At 41.1% G+C, this 20,853-nt stretch overlaps 2 protein-coding genes across 3 annotated transcripts; both read right to left on the reverse strand.

Annotated features, from left to right (window-relative positions):
* Nucleotides 1–686: 686 nt before the first annotated feature.
* On the reverse strand, nt 687–7,789 carry dbf4b (DBF4B-CDC7 kinase regulatory subunit). The gene is made up of 12 exons (XM_019264732.2): nt 7,650–7,789; nt 7,050–7,229; nt 5,759–5,950; nt 5,341–5,391; nt 5,175–5,244; nt 4,866–4,930; nt 4,634–4,673; nt 4,452–4,497; nt 3,548–3,676; nt 3,226–3,364; nt 3,002–3,135; nt 687–2,899 (listed from the first exon to the last, which is right to left on the reverse strand). The coding sequence occupies exons 2-12, from the start codon at nt 7,197–7,199 to the stop codon at nt 1,453–1,455; spliced, it is 2,463 nt and encodes an 820-aa protein (XP_019120277.2). The 5' UTR covers nt 7,200–7,229; nt 7,650–7,789; the 3' UTR covers nt 687–1,452.
* A 1,428-nt stretch (nt 7,790–9,217) lies between these two features.
* Nucleotides 9,218–16,724, reverse strand: LOC104930976 (gap junction gamma-1 protein). Of its 2 annotated transcripts, XM_027289109.1 has the most exons (4): nt 16,396–16,724; nt 15,562–15,635; nt 14,272–14,312; nt 9,218–11,486 (listed from the first exon to the last, which is right to left on the reverse strand). In XM_027289109.1, exon 4 carries the CDS (start codon nt 11,431–11,433, stop codon nt 10,054–10,056), a length of 1,380 nt encoding a protein of 459 aa, XP_027144910.1. In that variant the 5' UTR covers nt 11,434–11,486; nt 14,272–14,312; nt 15,562–15,635; nt 16,396–16,724; the 3' UTR covers nt 9,218–10,053. The 2 variants fall into 2 exon arrangements, with proteins under 2 accessions (XP_027144910.1, XP_010744189.3); XM_010745887.3 differs by lacking the exon at nt 14,272–14,312.
* Nucleotides 16,725–20,853: the final 4,129 nt, after the last annotated feature.

Here is a 20,853-nt window from a genome sequence, read left to right on the forward strand (position 1 = left end):
GCTTCATATTCACTAGATATGAAGTGCTTGCACGTTAAAACTAAATGTTATAGTTCCCCGTCTTCATTACAACATTTGAAAACTGATTTTAGTCCTTTATAACCACCATTACATTTATATATATACTAATTTAAAATGCTCAAACGTGACAACAATCCACAATCTTCTGGAGTGTGGGATGGGTGTACTTTGACCAGAACATTTGGGATTTTTTGTTTTGTAACTAATTTGATCTTGAACCCTCGGCTGCCTGTTGGCATTTACACTCTCACGATACAATTCCCACATTCCTTTCCCCTTTCAAACAAAGTCTACGCAGTGCACAACAACCAAAAAGTTAAAAAGGGAAAGATTGTTCTCCCTTCCTTGATGAAAAGCTGCTGTGGTTTTTGGTCTGGGCCACCCATACAAAGGATCCCTTCTTTCCAACAAATCTAGATGGTTAACGGTTACGTAACAAGGCTCGGAGATTAGATATCAAATATTGTTGGTGTCAGCTGGAAGCTGGGCGGATAAGGGGAACAGGACACATCGACCCTCTGTTGCCCTTGCTTCATCCTTCCCTCCCTATTTGGCTCTCCTTTTAGCCTACAAGCAGAGTCAGCATTTAATAAATAAAAAAAAATAACCTCCAGCATAGCCCAAAAAGTTTAACATCTTTAACTTTGCAGCAGCAGCAGCAGATGTTGATGGTTAAAAACATTTATTTAAAAACACTGTACAAGAGTTGACTTCACATTCATAAAAATCGCTACTCGCAGAAATCACATTTGCTCGTTGCGTTCAGCATCTGTGCTTCCAACGTCCGAAATATTCAGAAAGTGTGATTTTTACTTTTGTTATGATGACCTTACACTTCAAAAACTGACATGTGAAGATAATAAATCTCCCTCGTGGCTGCAGCACGCTACTGTGAAGCAGTCGTGTCTCCTTGACGAAGCCCGTCCTTTGGCCCACCTTCAAAAATAAAAAGGCAGGAAACGCCTTAGAGAGATTTGACATCTCACAGGTTGTGCGTGCGAGACCAACGCCTCGTCAACGCGCGGCACAAGTGGGATATGATCCAGACGCAGCACTTACGGTAATTGAGTAATGCCCCCCCTTCAGAAAAGCCTCATTAAATTCTCAATACCACCATGTGTTCCCGGACATGGCTGCTGAAAGACTGCAGTCAGCAAGACATGCATTGTGCGTACATGTAGGATCACAGGTCGAGAAGAAAAATGATAATGGATGCTCTTCAAATTCATGGGAAGATGCAGCATCCACTAAGTAACGTCTATCTACGTAAAAATGAAGGTCTGCCTCTCTACATTTTAGCTTACACTGTGTTTTAAATATTTATTCAGTGTACACATTATTTTTATGAGCTTAAGTGCTGCCCATTGTGTCTTGTGGTGGGTTTGCAGCTGCAAAGTGAAAAATCTTACTACTCCAGGAAGAAAATAACAATCAGTGCTGAACCTCAACAATCTGTACCACCGTCCTGGAAAACGCGGAGGGGTCCCTTTCTTCCCCACACAGTGAGGCCGCCGGGGTCGACGGCTGGAGGACAGTGTGCAAACGTGACTCGTAGCTGGTGTCGTGCATCCAGGTGCACGGCCTGTGGAGGAGTTCCTGGTCGAGCTCACAGCTCTGCTCAGCGGGCGTCAGATGGGGCGCCGACGTCGGGCCCAGCCGTGACAGCAGGTCACAGTCCCAGCCGGTGTCTGACGATGATGGAGAGAGAGCGGCTAAGTCTGGGATGAGTGCCGACTCGATGCACACTGAGGTAGAGTGAGATAGTGAGCGTTGAGAGTCTTGACTGGAAAACGCACTGGGGGATTTATCATTGGGGAAGTGCAGTGGAGGATCAAAAGTCTTTGATTTTGAGGAGAGTGACGGCTGATGGGAGACAGAGAAGCTACCATGACCCGACAAGTCCATTTGATTTGGTGCCCGAGTGAAATTGTGTACAGAAGGAACACAGAACATAGTAAAAGTCTGTTTTAAATCAAGTGTTTCCACAGTGCATGTTGAAGAGGTCTTTGGGTTAGGACAGGATCGTATCATCTGACTAGAGTCAAATAATAAACAGCCTTCAGGTTTTGCAAACTGATGTCCAAATTTCGCTGTAGTCCTCCTCCTTTTGCTCCGGCTGCGTTCGGGGCTGGCTGATCTACAGCGCTTTTTGGGGTTTACTTCCGTCGCTGACGGCCGAGGGAGGGAGCGAGATCTACGTGACAACAGGGCAGCACTCTCCAAACCACTGGCGAAACACATGATGCCATTAAATCCTAAAAAACTTCCTTGGTTTAGTCCCTTTACTCCTTCAGTGTTTATCAAAGTCAGAGAGGACAGATGCAGGGTGGAGATAGGAATTGGGACACAAGGGACAAACTGAGACACACTTTCTGCAGTGTCCATTTTAGTGTGTCCTTCCTCAGTCTCCTCTGCGGTGCACCGTTGAGGACTGAGAACAGGAGGCTCAGAGTACGGGGAGTGCGGCTCCATGACGTAGGAGGGATAAGGGCTGAGGACTGGAGGCCGGGAGTATGGGTCAGGGGATGGACATGGCGTGTCAGGGCAGGGGAAGAGATGAGGAGTATCAGGCTGCTGGCTGGCTGAGTCATAGGCTTGTGGTTCAGCGTCCAGTACAGGCATGGCTGGACTTGAAGCGTGAGGATGGCTGTCTGAAATCTGGAGATGTGTGTTAGTCGTGAAGGGCTGGATATCTGCAAGTGGAGTGGCTGGTTTTAGGATGGGTATTGATGGGCTGCCCGGGCCACAGGAAAGTGGAACCATAGTCGAATCAAACGCTGAACTTTGTCTCTGCAGAGCCTGGACGGCATGCTCCGTCTCAGCATCGGTGAGATGCTCCAGCTCACAGGCATCTTCGATGAGCAAGGGAGTTGGTGGTCTAAGAGAAGGACAGAAAATATTTCAAACACATTATGGTCCAGTTAAAAAGCAAAAGAATTTCACTTCATTTAGACACTGCTAGGTAATAATGAAAACTCACCTGTTGAGCGTTTCTTCGGATTGTTCAGGTGGATTTGGGTCGAATCCTGGAAGCATTTCATCGACAAGCTGGTCCACCACGCTGTAGTTCGAGAGGTCCAGCACAAACGCACGGTGCTGATCAGACTGCAAGTGCTGCGAGGCAAACAAAGTCACGTATGTCAATAAAAGCCAAACAATGAGGGCAAAGCAAAAAAATGTAATGTAATACTTAAAGATTTCCACCTCGTCTAAATTGGTGAAGGGTTGATGACAGCATTCACAGTAAGACAGGTCCTTTTTGCGAGGCCTCCAAGGTGACGGGTTACAGCTGAGCGGGGTTTGAGATTTGTCCTGATGACTGCTTTCAACTTTTTTCTTCTCCCTGTAACAGGATGAACCACAGTGATACATCATTTACAGCATTAAACCAACTTTCTAAAAGTCTTTCAGTTTATTTCCTGCTCCATGATTCTTACATGAACGCAAGGCTGGAAATAAACTTGAACCCAGACTGTTTGTGTGGTAAAACAATGGTGGAAATTGAAAAAGTGGCAGTTTGACAAACCTCGCTTTAGTCTCTCCTTGCTCAGTCCGTTTTTCAAACTGAGGAGGAGGAGATTCAAAGGGACTAAAACGGCCTGAGTACCATAGAGTGGGGAAGGTCATGGACTGCATATGTAAAGGTTTGTATTTCCTGGTAAGAGAACAAGAAATTTGAATGCACAAAATGTGAATTAAATGAAAAATGAAAGAACAAAATACAAAGCCATAACTCTGCACATCTGAAAGCGGATAAAAGAATATTATAAACAATACATAATATTTCAAATTAAAATACTTCAAACCACTTTTCAAAACTGAATGTGAAAGAACACATCTGAGATCAACCCCAGCGAAGGCTAATAGTCAAATGTTTCAGATGTCGTGGGTTCAGTTTCTCAAAGCGATGGCCTATGCATTAGCCGGAGCACTTCAATTAACTGAAATGAGAGGGCAAATGAATAGACCTGTTAGCACATAGAGATCCCCTGCAGGAACACGCAGTGGAGCTTGCAAAGCCTCATCGAATAGAAATCGTATCTGCTTGGGCTCTTGGCTCACAGGGAGCGGCACCGCTGGGGGGGAGGGTGCCTGTCACATTACACGATGGGACTCCTTAACACGTTCAATTAAGAAAATCATCTGGGTTGAAATGGAAACCTCCAGAACGAGCGCCCGGTGGGGTAGGAAGGGCACGAACATGGGGACAGGTCGCTGCCACCCATTGTTGTTTCACTGTCATTATGCATGAACTGCAAAAAAAGGATCTAATCTGATACTAAACAACCGTCACATGAACCCGGGCAGGCCTAAAAACGTTATTCTTTGTTATACTTTATTCCAGCTCGTCTTTTGTAATTCACCGTAACTCAAAACAGAGGATTAACGTGGCTATGACCAAAAATAATACACCAACAAACTGAACTCACCTGCTTAAGTCTTCAATTTTAAGATAGGGAGACCTCAAAGCTGCAGCTGTAGAACAAGACAGATGAAGAGAAACAAAAAAAATCTATTAAATTCACCATTCACTAACAGTTATGCCCAAATAAAATACAGCATTATTGTGAAATAAGCACATTAGCAGGACATATACCGAACATAAACTAACCTTTAACAACAGGTGAACCTTGTTGTTTGGCGTAAGTCCTCTGTATTAAAAAAATGAAAATATTAAAGAACAAAGGCCAATTATATTACAGCAATTTCATAAACTCAAAGTTTATACATTTTAGAAGTCTTTTGCATTGTACCAATTCATTCTTAAATAATTTAATTGAATTTCTGAATGTAACAGTTGGATATCCGGTGAAGTTAAAAGTTGCTCAAACCAAACAACTCACCTCTGGCCTCTTGTGCATCGCGTTGAAGCTCTCTCGAGTCAACTGTTTTAAATATAAAAGCACATCTGACACTACGTCAAGGAAGACTTTCACACATTGTTCTGTGATTATGAACGTGACATTTCTCTGTTGGTTAACAGCAGATTTCTTCAGCGTGTATCGGCAAGACACAGCGGCACAGAACGAAACATAAGCATCCACATGGTGCCATCTGCTGTGAGCAGAGGTTCACTACAGATGTGAACACACACAAGCCAGATAAGAGTTTGCATCAGATCATGCTTATTGCCACTCGAGTCAAAAGGATACCATCCACATATAAAATCTTCACTCCCCATGATCGGGCGTTGGTCAAAACACTGCTCCTCTGCAGTCTTTCCTGCAAGACAGCATCAAGTCGGCATAATTACATCAGTCAATATATAAGCAATGCTTGCAAACAAAAATAGATCATATTTGGGCTGCACTGACTTACATTGTTGCGAATGGCTTTTTCAAGCAGGGCCTTCCCGCGGCTTCCACACGCCTGTAGAGAAAAACACAGCATAGATATGAATTTCGTTGTTACAGGCAGCATTTTCATAATTTCTCATACACAACAACATTTTAATTTGTACGAGAGTGCTCCAAGTATCTATTTTTTTTGATAGAAATGGATATAATAAACAAAAACAGGAAAGTTCCAGCTGATTTATGGTGTCAAAGCACATTAATTAGGAAGAAAACAGTTCATATAATTTAATTTAAAAGCATCAGCTGTTTGCCATGTTTGGACTTGACATCATTTTGTGATTCTTTTTGCTAGTTATCAGGTTAAATAAAATTTAAGATCTTCAGTGCAAACACACTTGAAAACTGTAAAAATGATTTAAAACATGAGTGATGCTCAGTACCACTGGTCTGGGAGTTACTGGTGGCCGTTTGTCAGTGCAGGGGATGGTCTCTCGTGTCATTATGGGACGTTTGGCTTCTTCCTTCGTCCCCTTTGTCAACGCTTTGGTATCTGGACATTTCTGCTCTTTCGGGCACTCTTGGCTTCCAGTCACAACAAAGCTCACATCCTTGTGCAGGAAACTCTCGACCCGCTTAAGAACAGAAAAAGAAACAAAACCAGAACATCATTTTCTGCTGAGAGACATCGGTCATAGTCAGACATTTAGCTTTTGTTGTACAAAATCTAACTTGAAGAGAAGAGAACAGTATTATTATTATTATTATTATTATTATTATTATTGTCGTCCACTGGACTACTTCATCAACAGCGCACACATTTTCTTTTCTTTTACCTTATTGAGTTTTATTCCTAATGCCTTCTGGTTTGAGAGTTTTACTTTAAAAAATACAACAGCAAAGCAATTATTGTAGTGTACATAATCAAAAAGTATATTTAGTCATTTCGCTGACACTTTTATCCAAAGCGACTTACAAAAAAACAGAACAGAACAGTGCGGGACATGTTAGTGCAAAAAGTACTATAAGACACACAGAATTGTTACATTATATGTTGAAAATTGTTTCTTTTTAAGAATGCGGTGTGCTGTTAGTAGTCATTTTAAGTATTACATCTTCAAAACAGAGCCAAACTACCACATTTGAAGTAAAGGCAAAAAAAATGAATGATATCTTATATCTAAAATTGTTTTGGAAAAAACCCTTGAATAAGAAAGACTGGATTCAAAGTATAAGTTGAATTTACTATTTTTGTACAAGAAGGAGCATTTAACAGTGCAACACAAAAAAAGGGGTTACAGAGAAAAGGCTCCTCGAGGAGCTCTAACAGTTGGTTCTTATACATTTTTTAACAATGGGCTGTCTCTGACACCTCCCCACTGATACAAATAATATCATAACTTTTCTTTTTGGTTTTCTGCTCAATAATGAGCACTGTGATTCATATCCAAATAATGCTCCCCTAGCCTGTCTCTCCTAACCTTGTACTATTAATTTATAATTATCTCTCCCTGCCAGCCTCAGTAAGTCACAGGCCAAATTAGGAAAGTGCACGAGACATGCAAAAGACGGGATACACACACACACACACACACACACTATATGAATTAAAACACCTGAACCCCAGCATAATCCTAATTTTTATAACAAAAATGACACAGCCTTGAGCAAAAACTGATTAAAATGTCTTGTATAGAAACAACAACAACAAGCACAATTTGCACACAAGCTTACCCCTCCTAGAAGAGTTACGGTCTCCAGAAGCAGGACCGTGGCGCGTCTCTTCACATTGTCCAGGTAAAAGGTCTTCCCTTCCAGCTTCTTCTGCCCAGGACACAGCGAGCCCAGGAGGCCTTGCTCCTCTGCATACTGCTGGTGCTGCATGAGAGACCTGTAACCTTACAGAAGAAAATCCTGCAAAAAAGATGGAGAACAGAGCACATGTGTTAATTAAATGTTAAAACACCTGAGAGAGCATTAGAGACAGATAGTCCTGAAGACATTAAAGACTGTTTTGATGAATAACTTAGTTTTTTGTGTCCAAACTTCTTTGGATAACTTAGGTGAAAGAGTATATGAGTCCATACTCATGCAGGACGTTTTTTAATGAATTACTTGAGTGTTTCTGAAGCTGATAGCAGTTAAATATGATTTGTTTATAATGTTTTTAATGTTTTTAATGTTCAGATCACAGTACTAACCACCGTTTATCTTAGCTTAGCTTAGTTTAGCTTTCCACGCCTGCGCAGTAAAAACTCCCTTTACGTTTGTAACGTGGATTAAATGTTTTAATAACTCCACATAGTCGGAGATACGAAAGAAATAAAGACTTACGTTTGGTCTCCGTGCTGGAGAAATGAAATAAAGATAAAGATTTAAACTGTTGGTTTACTAAAAGAGGGCTCGAGGACCAACCGCCGCTTTTTTAAAAACACTGGCGCAGACGTGAACGTGAAGGCGACGTCACGTCCCGTGAAACGTTGCCTTCAAGTGCTCTTTACACACTCCGACTCCGTCCTTGTTTTTTCAGACAGGTGGTCCGCTTCTCAGTGTGTTTTTTGTTTTTTCAACAACTCAAATATTGATGTTTTCTAATGTAATGATTAATGAAGTGAAATCGATATTTAATCTACTTTTTTTTAATTACAAGTCACTCTTTTGACGATTTTTTCCCAAGTCGATGAAACGTGGTTTAGTATTTTCCGATAGTGCCTTAAATGCAACACAAGGGATATGGCGCAGCTAGTGATGGGAAGTTCGGTTCTTTTTAGGGAGTCGGATCATTTGACTCAGCTCACCAAGAAGAGCCGGATCTTTCGGCTCCAAAACGGTATTCATGTTACCACTTATACCTTTCATAATTCAGCCACATTTATTTTTTGGACAGGTGGTCCGCTTCTCAGTGTGTTTTTTTTTCAGCGACTCAAATATTGATGTTTTCTATTGTAATGATTAATGAAGTGAAATTGAATCGATATTTAGTCTACTTTTTTTTCCCAAGTCACCCTTTTGACGATTTTTCCAAAACGGTCTTCATGTTACCATTTATACCTTTCATAATTCAGCTAAATTTAGCACTGATTTGACTTATAATTTGTATGTGTACACATATATCATGTATATATATATTCAATGCATCCTTTGTACTGAAGCATTCAAAAGTAAAAAATAGAACCACTCTGCTACACATACAAACACCTATAAAAACTTTAGAAAGCATAGAATTTCTTTTTAAAAAAGGACAGCTATTGACTGTTGGATGCACAGTTCTCGTGTCTGTGAAGGTTGCTATTGACTGTTGGATGCACAGTTCTCGTGTCTGTGAAGGTTGTTTGTTGACCCTGCTCGATCAGACTTAGCAAAATTCTGCATTCTGCCTTTGTGTTTTCAAAATGTTTAATATGGGTCCAAATACTGCTTCTTTTTCTACAATCACGCAACGACTCACGTACTGGAGTCGGATCCCATCATTCACTTAAAAGAGCAGGCTCTTTGAACCAGCTTGTTCACGACCAACAACTGGAAATAATTTCCCCAAATAGGTGTTACAAGTGTACTTGTACTTGTACTCAAGTACTTTTATTTGTGCAGTCTACACTAACTACATACATTCACACATGTAGGCTTTTTAATTAAAATCAGAAACAGGTTAATTGCCAAGTAGGTTTTTAACATACAAGAAATTTGTCGCGTTCTGGTGCAAAACAAATATTAAGTAAAAAATATAAATAAGATAAAATCAGGAACTAGAACATATAAATTGCAAAAAATATAATTAAGTTTGTTATATCCCTTGATCCACTCATAGGATGATTTACACTTACACAAAATATAAAAAAATAAGATACTATTCATTGAGCCAAAGAAAAAGAAGACAGACAGAAAAGACAAAAAACAGCCAATACTTTATTCAAAACATGCAACTTTTTGTTTATAAAAATATTTTTGACAAAAAACACTGGCACAGTGCAGAGGGAGGCTTTTCAATTTTAACAGATGCACTGGTTTTGTTCAGTAAACTACACAAACTAACAAACTACAAACAAAAATGTCAGAAATTGTCATTTTAACACAGTTTAAACGTCAGGAAACTTTCCATTGACCGATACATTTGAAATCCGTCCAAACATTAATGAGAACTTCTTTTCTGTCATGAAAACAAACGACACACAAACACTGTCAACTTACTAACTGAAAACACACCCTCTTGTTTTTCTTTTTCTTCATGCCTGACAAATCCACATCAAGCCAGGTTTGGTGAAAATATGAATACAATTTTGCATATTCAGAAACACTACGGTTCAATGCTTAACCCCTGGATGTAACGAGACAGGCAGACAGCAGGAACTGGCTCCTGTTTTCAGTCCATTTTGTTAAAAAACAAACATATTCAACAGTTGTACTTCGCACTTTGTTTAAGTAAGGCACCTTAGGTTACAGCCTGGAAGCCTTAAGGAATTAACGACAGCACCGACTTCTTTCTGCAAAAACTATTTAACCAAAATCTAGTCATTACTTTTACTCCACTGCGATTGAATGTTGAATACAGCAACAACAAACACTTATCCAGATTTGTCAGTCTTTACATTATCTTCAATGGTTTTCTTCCAAGTTGTCATTGACATTTTAGGAGCAAAATCTACTGTCCATGTTTTATGCATAGTATGGACACAAAAACATAAACGCTGTGTGTGTGTTTGAGAATGACTTGCATTGTTTAAAAGTCACAGTCTGTATTTCAGATCCACTCAGATCCCTTTATGTCTCCATATTTGCTGCTACTACTAGTGCTCCTGCTGCTTCTGTCTATGTCTACCTTGCTGGAGGCGTGTTTGGAGGCCTGGCGGTGTTTACGTTCACGGTGAGGCCTGCTGTGGTTGTTACCGTGGCTCTGTGGCTGGCTGTAGTCCTGATTGTCCGCCTCCAGCCTGTTCTGAGGCTGGTGGGTGTCCTTATGAACACCTCTTGGGTCATCTCCCGTCCCTGCTCTGCACAGGTTTTCATCATTATTGGTGTACTGCTGGCGCTCCTCTTGGGCGATGTTCACGTGGTTCTGCCGGCATGCCATTCTGGTATTAGTGAGATCAGTGATGGGTAGTGGTTTCTCGTTGTGCCCTGTAGAAACCAGAGGAGGTTTGATGGCGATGTTGTACCCAGGTGGTGCTGATGGTGCGGTCCAAGAAAAGGGGTAGCTGCTGTAATCCTCCTCGCTCAATCCTGCCTCGTTAGGAGCTCCTTGTGCCCGTGTCAGGCCGTACAGCTCTTCGTCTGGGAGCCGAACCCGGCGGGAGCGCACAATCTCACAGATGGTACCTATGCCGAGGTGAAGCATCTCCCATATATTGAGTGCCAGGCAAAGCAGGGAGACCGTGTACATGATGAGGAGGAAGATGGTTTTCTCAGTGGGCCTTGACACAAAGCAGTCCACGCTGTGAGGGCAGGGCAGGTCGGAGCATACGTAGGTAGCCGGCACAGCAAACCCATACAGGAGATACTGCCCACACAAGAAAGCCACCTCCAGGAGGGTGCGGGCCAACAGCTGAAGGACGTAAATCCTCATGAGTCCATCCTCTCTGATACGCTGGCGCCCATCATGGCGCACCTTGACCTTTGCTTTTCCATCACCGCTGTTTCCTTTCGCGGCTCCACCACCATCACTCTCCACCTCAGCCATTTCATAGATCATTGGGTCTTCCTCTTGGTTGTCCTCAGCCTCTTCGATCCCCCTGTGCTGCTTTCTGCCTGCGAGATAGTGCTTCTTGGGTTTCCTCCGTGAAAATCCCCTCACTCCCCCGCTTTCCGCCTGGTCCTCTGCGTGGGCAATTTTGTTGACAGCGTAGCCCAGGTACATGAGCGAAGGTGTGGCCACCAGGATGATCTGGAAAACCCAGAAGCGGACGTGAGAGAGTGGAGCGAAGGCGTCGTAGCAGACGTTCTCGCAGCCCGGCTGGCCTGAGTTGCAGACGAACTTGCTCTGCTCATCGTAGTAGATGGACTCGCCTCCCACGGCCGTCAACACGATGCGGAAAACAATGAGGACAGTGAGCCAGATCTTGCCCACAAACGTAGAGTGGTTGTGGATTTCTTCCAGCAGACGAGTCAGGAAACTCCAACTCATGGTAGTGGCGGAGAAGCTACAGCGAGAGGCAACATACACCCTCTGTTACTCCCCTGTGGAGAAAGCAGAAATGATTAAACTCTGTTACAGTATAAGGAAAGCATTAAAAGTTAAATATTTTTGCCATTTAAAGACAAAATATCTGCCCAGAACTCGATAGAAGAAATCACAGAAACTCCCTCTTCCCTCTTGACAGTATTTGATATGCAGGGAGAAAAACAAGCAAGAAGTATTTATTAACCCGTCTTTTGGTGTGTCTCTTTCAATTTGTCTCTCTTTTAAACACGTGCACACAGTATAAATCAAAAAGATTTAATGCCACGAATACACACCCCACACTCTCACAGTATTTCAGCTCCAAGCACTCTTCTAGTCTTTCCTACACGCTTATCAAATAGTGCATTTCTCCACAATAACACCATGTTCATCCTTGATTCTTTTAATAGCTGTGCCTTACGACTCATGTCTAAACACATCCTTGGCATCAGTGCACATCGGGAAGAGTAATGACGACGATGGAATTTGTAACCATAATTGCTATTGTTAAAGGAAAGCCTCGATAGGCGTTTTTACTTTCTCTGATCATCCAGATGTTCTTTCAAATTTCAAATAAACTGAACTCCTGAAATGAATAAAAAAGTCCTGACTGCATTAATTATAATATCTTTAAATACCACTAAATTAATAGATCTAATCACAACGGAGGAAGTACTGCACGTAAGGAGTACTGGTGATACACCAGGGCTAACATATTACAGTTAATGTTTCACTTTTTTCAAATTAAAACTATTCTACGATTTGTTCAATTATTGCTTTAGTATATTAAAACTGTAAAGCCTTTACTATCAGGTTTATATCAGCTGTGGAATATGAGATCATGAGATTCAGCCTCTTTAAGGAAGCTTTTCCTTGCCATCATCACCAAGTGCTTGCTCGTGGTGGGAATTGTTGAGTCTCTGTAAATAATGTTAGAAAGAGCACAGTGTAGACCTTCTCTATGTACACCCTCCTTGATTTGTTTCTTTTTTTTAAGTTGCTTATGATATATGGCAGCCTCTTAACATTACCTTCCTATGATATAAGCGCGTAAGCTTCCATAAACACACCTATAAATGAAATGACAACGAGGGAAATTCAATTGAAATGTTTGACTTCCATACTGCATACGCTGGTTTCCACATTTACAGCAGAATAGGAACATTAATGTAAGGAACAACACAACACTATAGACAGCTTTAAATATAGCTCAGCTCCGTGCTAATGCATTTGTTTGAGCTTGTAATTAGCCACACCAAGCTCGGGTAAAGAGATGCTTGGAGGCAGCACACACACACACACACACACACAAATGTCTGAAAAGATGAAAGAATTAAATCACTCTGTTGACTATTGAACCAGACCACCGCGTAACTGTACCTAACCCTGAAAGAACTCTGTCTAACCTGCAGACATCCATCTGCCCCAAACCTTACACTGCAGACGTCTCCACAAGTCACTCATGCAAGAAAAAATCTAAGACGTTCAGACTTCTGTGGGACAGGCTGTGTCTGCAAGTGTGATGTGCGTGTGTGTGTGTACGAGTTTGGAGGCTTTCTTAGGATGTAGTGTATAATCCAACAATCAAGGCTTCTGCATGGTTGCTTATAATAAGATGCACTTGACATCCATCCTCCAACGGGCGACAAGGACGGAGGCAAACAAGGTCACGTGATGAGGGAACAGCCTTGAGGTTGTTCTGGGACTGTCACTGTATGAAGTCAATTATGTTCTCATACTGTTTGGCAAGATGAAAACTGAACCACAATGTTTCTACAGTGGCCCATAATTAGACAAACTAACTCTAGATAGGGTCTTTTTACGTTTTCTGTGCTATTCTTGGTCACGAGCTCGGAAGGCGAGGATGAGATGACAGCGTTACGCCGCTAGATGTCGTTAAATCCTATACGCCGCTCCTTTAAATCAAAAAGATATACATGCAGGTCTACACAAAAGTCTTCCACTGACTAACAGACACACTGACACACTGTCGTACTGAGTAAGTGTGACGTTTTATCAAAAAACACAAACACAAAACAACAAAACTCCTATGAAACCAGGTCCAGCTGCTGTTTGCACGCTTCCTCGTGTCTCACTCAGCCTAACAGTCTCATTAAGAATCACATGCCCTTTAAAAAAAACTGCACATCTGGCCCGTGTTGTGTAATGTACCATTTGGAAGCCCGGTAGCGCAGCTATCGCCACCCAAACACGTCAAGCACAAAACCCAAACACAAGTCTCACGGATGTCGAGAAACTTCTGCTGCTAGAGAGAAAAACTAATTTGATTGCAAACCATAAAATCATCATTGATCAGCTTGAATGCAAGTGCTGACTCAGAAATAAGAATCGTGTCTCTATGGATCATAGTGATAGACTCCAACGGGAGGGGGTGCAAGTCACTTTATCATACTTACAGATACTCACCCTCCCAACACAGACATAAATGAATGTTATAATAAGATAAACATGTGTTTAAATGATAAACTTTCAGTTTTTCATGCTGGATTTTTGTGATCTGTCTTGTTACACATGCACTTGCACCAAACCAGAGCTTGCTCTCAACACGGACCTCTGTGAAACCATGAACTGCTGCAGTGAGTGGACTAGAAAATAATCTGCACAGATATGTCTTTATGTAAAACTGCAAATTAACCTCTTCTAATAAACGTTGTTTGTTATGAGGCTCCGTGACAGACAGGAATGTTAGCATGGAAAAAAAAATAAATGTATCAACAGCTTCACAGTCCAAGTTACCAGTAGTGCCACATCGAATGTCTGAAGGTGTTACCGAGTATTTACCCCAGATGTGTCCCAGCTCCAGACCAACAGCCTCCAGTTTCCTATGGTGCCAGTAAAAAAAACTATTCAAGGACCGCAACTTTAAAAAGCAGGCAGCCTCCCAAACGCCTGTTTGTGTAAGCTTCAAGCTGTGAACGTGAAGGTTTGTGGGTTTTTTCAAAGCAGTTAAAGTGATGCTTCCCTCAAGATCTATCTTTTAAGTATGAAACACTCGCCCACTATTAAATTTAAAGGCGACTGTAAAAAGTTTGTAGTTTGCTGACACTGTGTTTCCTTTTTTTTTTTAGTACATTTTGGGGGGCCCTTTTCCCTTGATTCGAGACATACTGTACTACAGACTGGGAAGCGTGATGGAAAGCGTTCCCGGTTGGGCTTAACGCTGCGACCACATAGTTTTTTAAGTGCACCTGCCATGTCATGGAGGCAAAGGTAGACATGGAAAAGTAGTTTTAATATGCTGATCTGGGCTTGAATATAAAAAAATGTAGACATCTAGGCGTACATCGTATAACATCGTCAGGGGTTTTACCCTCCAAACAGACTTCTGAATCAGAGCAAACGAAACACAACAACAATCAGACAAAATGCTTTTCATTAATAAGCTTTCATTACAACATTGCTACATGTACTGCAGGTCTCTGCAAACTTACCTAAACACATTCTGTCTTGTGGAAATGTTACAACAAAGAACTGCAACTGTAATCATGCAAACTTTAGATTCAGCACTTTCCATTACTGTATGCCTCGACACGAAGCCTTACGGGGTCTACTCAAAGATGTCAAACCACACACACAGAAGATGCACAGCATAACGTGATCCAGACACAAGCCTCTGGAGCTAATGTGTCACGCTGAAGAAGAAGCCAATACAAGTATACTATGTTTACGTACTGTAAGTAATCAATCATACAGCTGAAAACAGCTGGGAACAACCCAGTATTAATATATGAACTGCACAAGGTTAGTCATCCTATCAGGTCTTGAGTTTAAAATATGATTTTAAGTGAGAAGTCTTTCCTTCACATTTGGTCACGTTATTTTACATGAAAATAAACACAAACACTGACTGTACTGTCCCTCCTCTGCAGAATATTATTATTTCTATATATTTCTATTAATATTATTATTTCGCTTTATCATCTTAAACAAGCGACATTGAAAAAAAATAGCTAAATCTTTTTATTTATATTATTGTACAAGAACCAGCAATGATTCTTCTACTCTCTACTAATAACAACAATAAAAAAATGACAGCACGACCTAAATCTTAGTCTCGTGACCTTAAATTACCTCTTTTTGCTTTATCCTTTCGATCCTTCTTGTTTTCCCGGCCAGACTTCAGAGATAGTTCAAACCCCATGTGCCTGCAAAGTGAAAAGAGACACATCCTAATTCATCACAGTTTTTTTACATTTAACAAGAGAACCAGTCGATGTGAGTAGAAACGCAAAAGTATGTTTTTGTCTTAACTCACTAAGATTTCACTTTTTAAGAAACACAGATCCAGGTGATGTAAATGATCTAACTTTAACCAGCTGATAGTCACTGTATATGAAAAGAGATGTTTCATTAAACTGGGAACTGACAGGGTAAACTCAATAAATGATAAATAAATAATTCACATGTATTTCTTCTTTTCATAGGGATCACATTAGGTACTGCGATGAATTGTCGATCAAACAACTGGACAGAAAATTGATCACAGATTTAGATACTTTAGGTCAAAAGTTTTCTGGTTCCACTTTTAGAAATATATTAATATAAAAAAATAATAACAGTATTTGCTGCTTCTCTTTGTTTTAATATCATTAATATCTTAGCTACATTAGCTTTATGAATATCTTTGGCTTTCAGACAAACAAGCAATTTAAGCTGGGGTTAACTGTGTGTTGTTTTCTGATAATTTAAGGACTAATTAAAAATAAATAAATAAATAAATAAATAAAATAAAAATATAACTGAATCAAAAACACACATGCATTAGCATTAGCACAGCCACATTTTCAGGTAAAACTTGCAGAAAGTTTGCAGACACGGTTGTTTTTTTGGGTTGAATCTTCACAAAAATACTTATTAATGTCAATAAATTATTATGAAGTATCACTTGTCCTGTTACAGACTTACTTTCAGTAGCTCCATGAGCACATGTCCGCCTGCCTCTGTGCGGGTTCAACCCGGCAGCATCCTCACCTTCCCTCGGACGCACCACTTGGCGCCGCTCGCTCCTGTGCAGCTGCTGGATCACGGTTCACAAATCAAACGACACCTCCCTCCTCCTCCTCTTCTCCGAAAATAACAACATGAGGCATTCAATGTTCAAGCTCACTAATAAAAACGCATGCAAAGTTGTAAGTGAGTTAAGTTCTCGTTAATTTGAGTGTTAAATTGACTGGGTTTGGGAGACTGAGCTTTGAGGTTGAGCTGAGGAAGACAGACGGGTTGGGTCAGGGAGGGGCTTGTGTGTGTGTGTGTGTGGGTGTGTGTGCGTGTGTGTGTGTGTGTGTGTGTGTGTGTGTGTGTGTGTGAAAGAGAGAGAGAGAGCAATTCAAGCATCAAAGCTCTGTCTTCTCTCCATAACTGTCTCCAGTTCTTATAATTAAAGGACATAAAGAAACATATTTTATCAAAGTATTGTCATGGTCAAAATATGTCCTCCAGTCACTTCTGGTTGAAGATAGAAGATATACTTTATTAATCCCTCAATGGGGAAATTCTTTTTTCCCTCTATTTTTTATTTACATGCATTTTAACCCAGACACACACACACATGCAGTACAACGGCATAGACATGCAAATGTGGAGAGAGATGGTGGAGTGACTGGGCTGGTCAGCCAGCCAGACCAGTGCCCAGTGAGCAGTTGGGGGGGGGTCGGTGCCTTGCTCAAGGGCACCAGTCCACCTTCCATATTTTTTGGCCCATGTGGGACTTGAACCGGCCACCCTCCGGTTCCCAAGCCAAGTCCCTATGGACTGAGCTACTGCCGCCCCCGTGGTTGTTTCTCACTACATCCCCTGTCGACATGTCTTTTGTATCTGCCTTTGAATGCCTTAACCATGTTGGAAATACCAGTTCTACTAGACACGGTCCATCATTGTGTAGTCACATATTTTCCAAGGTTATAACCTACTTCCTTCATCCTTATCTGTCTCTCATCGAGGACATGCTGAAGATTACCTTGTGACAAATGAGGATTTTTGTCTTCTTTTGCAGTGGAACATGGCAAAAAAAACGTGTTGTTGGTCATGTCTATACATCTGTTTTAGATGTAATAATGAGCGTTATCTGAAAATGACCTCCACTTGCTTCTCGTCCTGGCTGCACAAAGATCTGCTCATGAGTCAAAGCTTTATGAGAAGGGAGAAAGACAGAGTTGTCAGACGACACATATATTTACCACACAGTTGTCTTTAGATGGAGTCTGAGACTGAACAGACGCCAACAGTTTGTTTCATCTTCTTCCATCAGGTTTTGGATACAAATCATCCATCCATAAACTTTAGAGTTTACCTTCTGCTATCTAAGTCACTCGACAAATGGCCTTTAAGGGGGCAACTGCATGAATTTTGCACATAAAGGTCAGTTTACTCTTCTTGTGTTCAAGTAAAAACAACTGTTTAATGTCATCTGTAGAAGCTAGAAAATGACTGTGATGACAGTGTATAGACTGAGCGTGTGATGTTTACAAGATGAGGGCAGTAAATAGGCACTGGGGCGCTAATGAAAGAAGCTATGTAGTTACACTGTAGGATACAGGATGTAGGTATGAGGTAAAGAGTCTTATTATCTGATTATTTTGTCTTCCACCTCCAGGTTACTTCTACTGCATGGCACTGGCATCAACTCGTCATGTTTCCGATATAATAATCATGGTGACTGATCAGAATATGTAAAGTTTTTGTGCTTTGTGTGTGTTTTTCGTGATAATTCATAACAGAAGAGTTACATTTGGTTCTGCCATGGCTTGATCTTGTCGATGAACACCCGTTTGCAACAAAGTTTGATAGTCACATATTCAAACAGCAATGTAACCAATATCTCTTCAGTCTCTGCTGCTTGACATCACTGTACTGATGTGTTGGCTTCAGCTCGGGTAAAACTTTCATTGCTGCTGCTACAAGTAAGTTAGTATTTAGCCAGAAAACGCCGAATTTAACTTTGCAATAAAGATCTTTTTAATCGCATTTCTGTGGTCCATGTGGTTTTTTCCAGCCTTGTGAGTGTGTTCCCAACCTTTAAAAGTGTTAGGGTTAGGTGTGGTGAGGGGGTGGTAGGCATGTATTTCTTGCCGGCAACGGCAACCAGAAGACAACACCGGAAATAGAGCAAGGTTGGTAACTTAAAAGTCAGAATTTCTTGACCCTCCATTGCATCATTTTTGACATTTATTTTTAAAATCTGTCTCTCAGAAGTTCTGTATCTTTATGTCAGTGGCATTTTAAATTGTTGGATTAGCCCTTTAATAAGATCACAGACTACTTTTGCCAAAGACGTTTGGTTCTAATCAATTTCAACCGCATGTTTTAATTTGTTTGCTGCACAAATTAAAGTAATTTATTGTATCACACACTGCACGGCCTCTGCTCATTTTCCTCTACACCTCCACTGCCTCGGCAGATAACTCATGAATACATGAATGCTCCTCACATTGCCATGCTCAAGGACATACCAATACAATTCAGACATTGTTTGTTTCTGTGCCCGATGAGCTACAAGCGTAAGAATCTTTAGTTTTATCACCACCGTTTATCTCAAGGACATAGACAAACGTCAGCTCGGGCAGGCCCATGCTCCTTTCCAACTCCATTTGTAGCTAACTGACTGTTTCTGCCATTGCTCAAAGCTATTAGCTTGACTCCTGGCTGGCATTGTATTCTTAAACTATCAGCAGAAGAATCAAACACAGAGCAGTGGAAACACTTACAATCCTAATCAGCCTGATAGCGTTTTGGCATAGGAAGTCCACATCCTAATTCAGAGAGACCTCCTTACAAGGCTCAAGTCCCTTAACTGAGTTATGTTTCACCTCTGAAGGAGTAATTGAATGGAGAAAAATCAATGAGGGGTATCAATAAAAGCAATCATCGGATAGCCTTGCCATTTCAAAGCATTTTAACAGTTGAGTGTCTTCTGTTATTGGTGAGGGAATAAGGGCTGTATCAGCTTGTATGTGGATATTGAAAGGGAGGTACAACAGGAGGCGGCGAGGCTGTCATTGACGAGTTTGAGATCCTGAAATACGATTTGTCATCATTCTCCACAGATTGATGTTAATTGGGTTTCGTATCCATTCACTTACCTCTGGAGGTCATTGAAAATTGGGTCGGACAGCAAGTTATCTTTTGCCAATTTAATCATAATAGACACAACATGTGCTCTTCCCCTAACAATGTCAGCCTTAATATGACCTAAATGAAAGGATCGATTCTGGTAGGATCAATCGAGCTGAGAGCTGCAGAAAGCTAACAGCAGCTAACAAAGAAGGTTTCTCCAAAGAGTGATAGTGATATTAGAAAAAAGAAATAACAAAAACAACATAATTGTGGGCTACAAGTCAGGTTTTTTTTTTTGCTGGTGATGGAGATCTGGACTGACAACAGAAAATATGATAGTAGACAACAAATGACATGAAATCAGCCCTGGGGGAGGATCGTGACAGACAAGGATGTGAAGAGAGAACAATGTTGGAGAGGTTGGATGCAAAGATAGACACATCTGATCTGACAGAAGTCAAACTAGAAAGGAAAGAAGGGCAGTGCAGGGGAGTGGATTAAAAAAAAACAGGGGTTAAACGCAGGAACAAGGTTATGGACACAAAATAGTAAGTAAGACTAACAACAACTACTAAGTATTTGGCCGACTTCAGCAGTATCTCGAACTCACACGATGACACAGAGCAACCGCACTAACACCACATGTCATCTCTGTCACCACAGCCTTCAGCCTTTCCTGTCATAGAGCTGCTTCATGAATTCACATCAGCTCTACTGTTTATCCCAAAGGACCCGTCTGATGCTGTTGTTGCCACATGTTCCAACACACAACCCCCCTGTTAGCTTGATATACTGGACAATTAATGCAAAGGACACTCCAAAGCAGTTTTGGTAGAGATATATTGACTTGGCGCCATCTTATGGTCAGAAGATGTGCAGAGAAGTTCAGCACATGATATAAACGAGTGGTTTACAACCTTTTTGACCTGTCACCTATTAAAACAAATCAACTTCCAACCTCTTGTCCACGCGTTATGACCTTAGTGTGGACAAGAATCAAATAATTTCATAGTATTTTTAGAAGCCTGAGGTCAAACTATTACATTTTTACTTTATTTCACTTGATTTTTTTTTATTGTATTGCAGTTTTATAGGTCCTATAAAATGCAGGATTTGGTGGCATCTAGTGGTGTAGTTGCTGATTGCAACTCAAACTCTCTTTCCTAGCATGTAGGAGGAACTACGGTGCTACACAACGTGTGAAAAATGCAGGTCCTATCTATAGCCAGGGTCACATGCTGGCTCTGTGGAAGAGGACACGTGGTGTCAAAGATAGACATAAAAGTCTCATTCTAAGGCAACAAAAACATA

The sequence above is a fragment of the Larimichthys crocea genome, chromosome XVI (assembly GCF_000972845.2).
Source record: "Larimichthys crocea isolate SSNF chromosome XVI, L_crocea_2.0, whole genome shotgun sequence".
In the NCBI taxonomy this organism is placed as follows: domain Eukaryota; kingdom Metazoa; phylum Chordata; class Actinopteri; family Sciaenidae; genus Larimichthys; species Larimichthys crocea.

Excerpts from the sequence above, each read along its gene's own strand:
- dbf4b (XM_019264732.2), bottom strand. The coding sequence starts at position 7,199 with ATGCAGCACCAGCAGTATGCAGAGGAGCAAGGCCTCCTGGGCTCGCTG. Across the intron at positions 4,931-5,174 it reads GAAGATTTTATATGTGGATG|ATGTGCTTTTATATTTAAAA; the intron begins GTATCCTTTTGA and ends ACGTAGTGTCAG. Across the intron at positions 3,365-3,547 it reads CAAGGAGAGACTAAAGCGAG|GGAGAAGAAAAAAGTTGAAA; the intron begins GTTTGTCAAACT and ends ATCCTGTTACAG.
- LOC104930976 (XM_010745887.3), bottom strand. The coding sequence starts at position 11,433 with ATGAGTTGGAGTTTCCTGACTCGTCTGCTGGAAGAAATCCACAACCAC.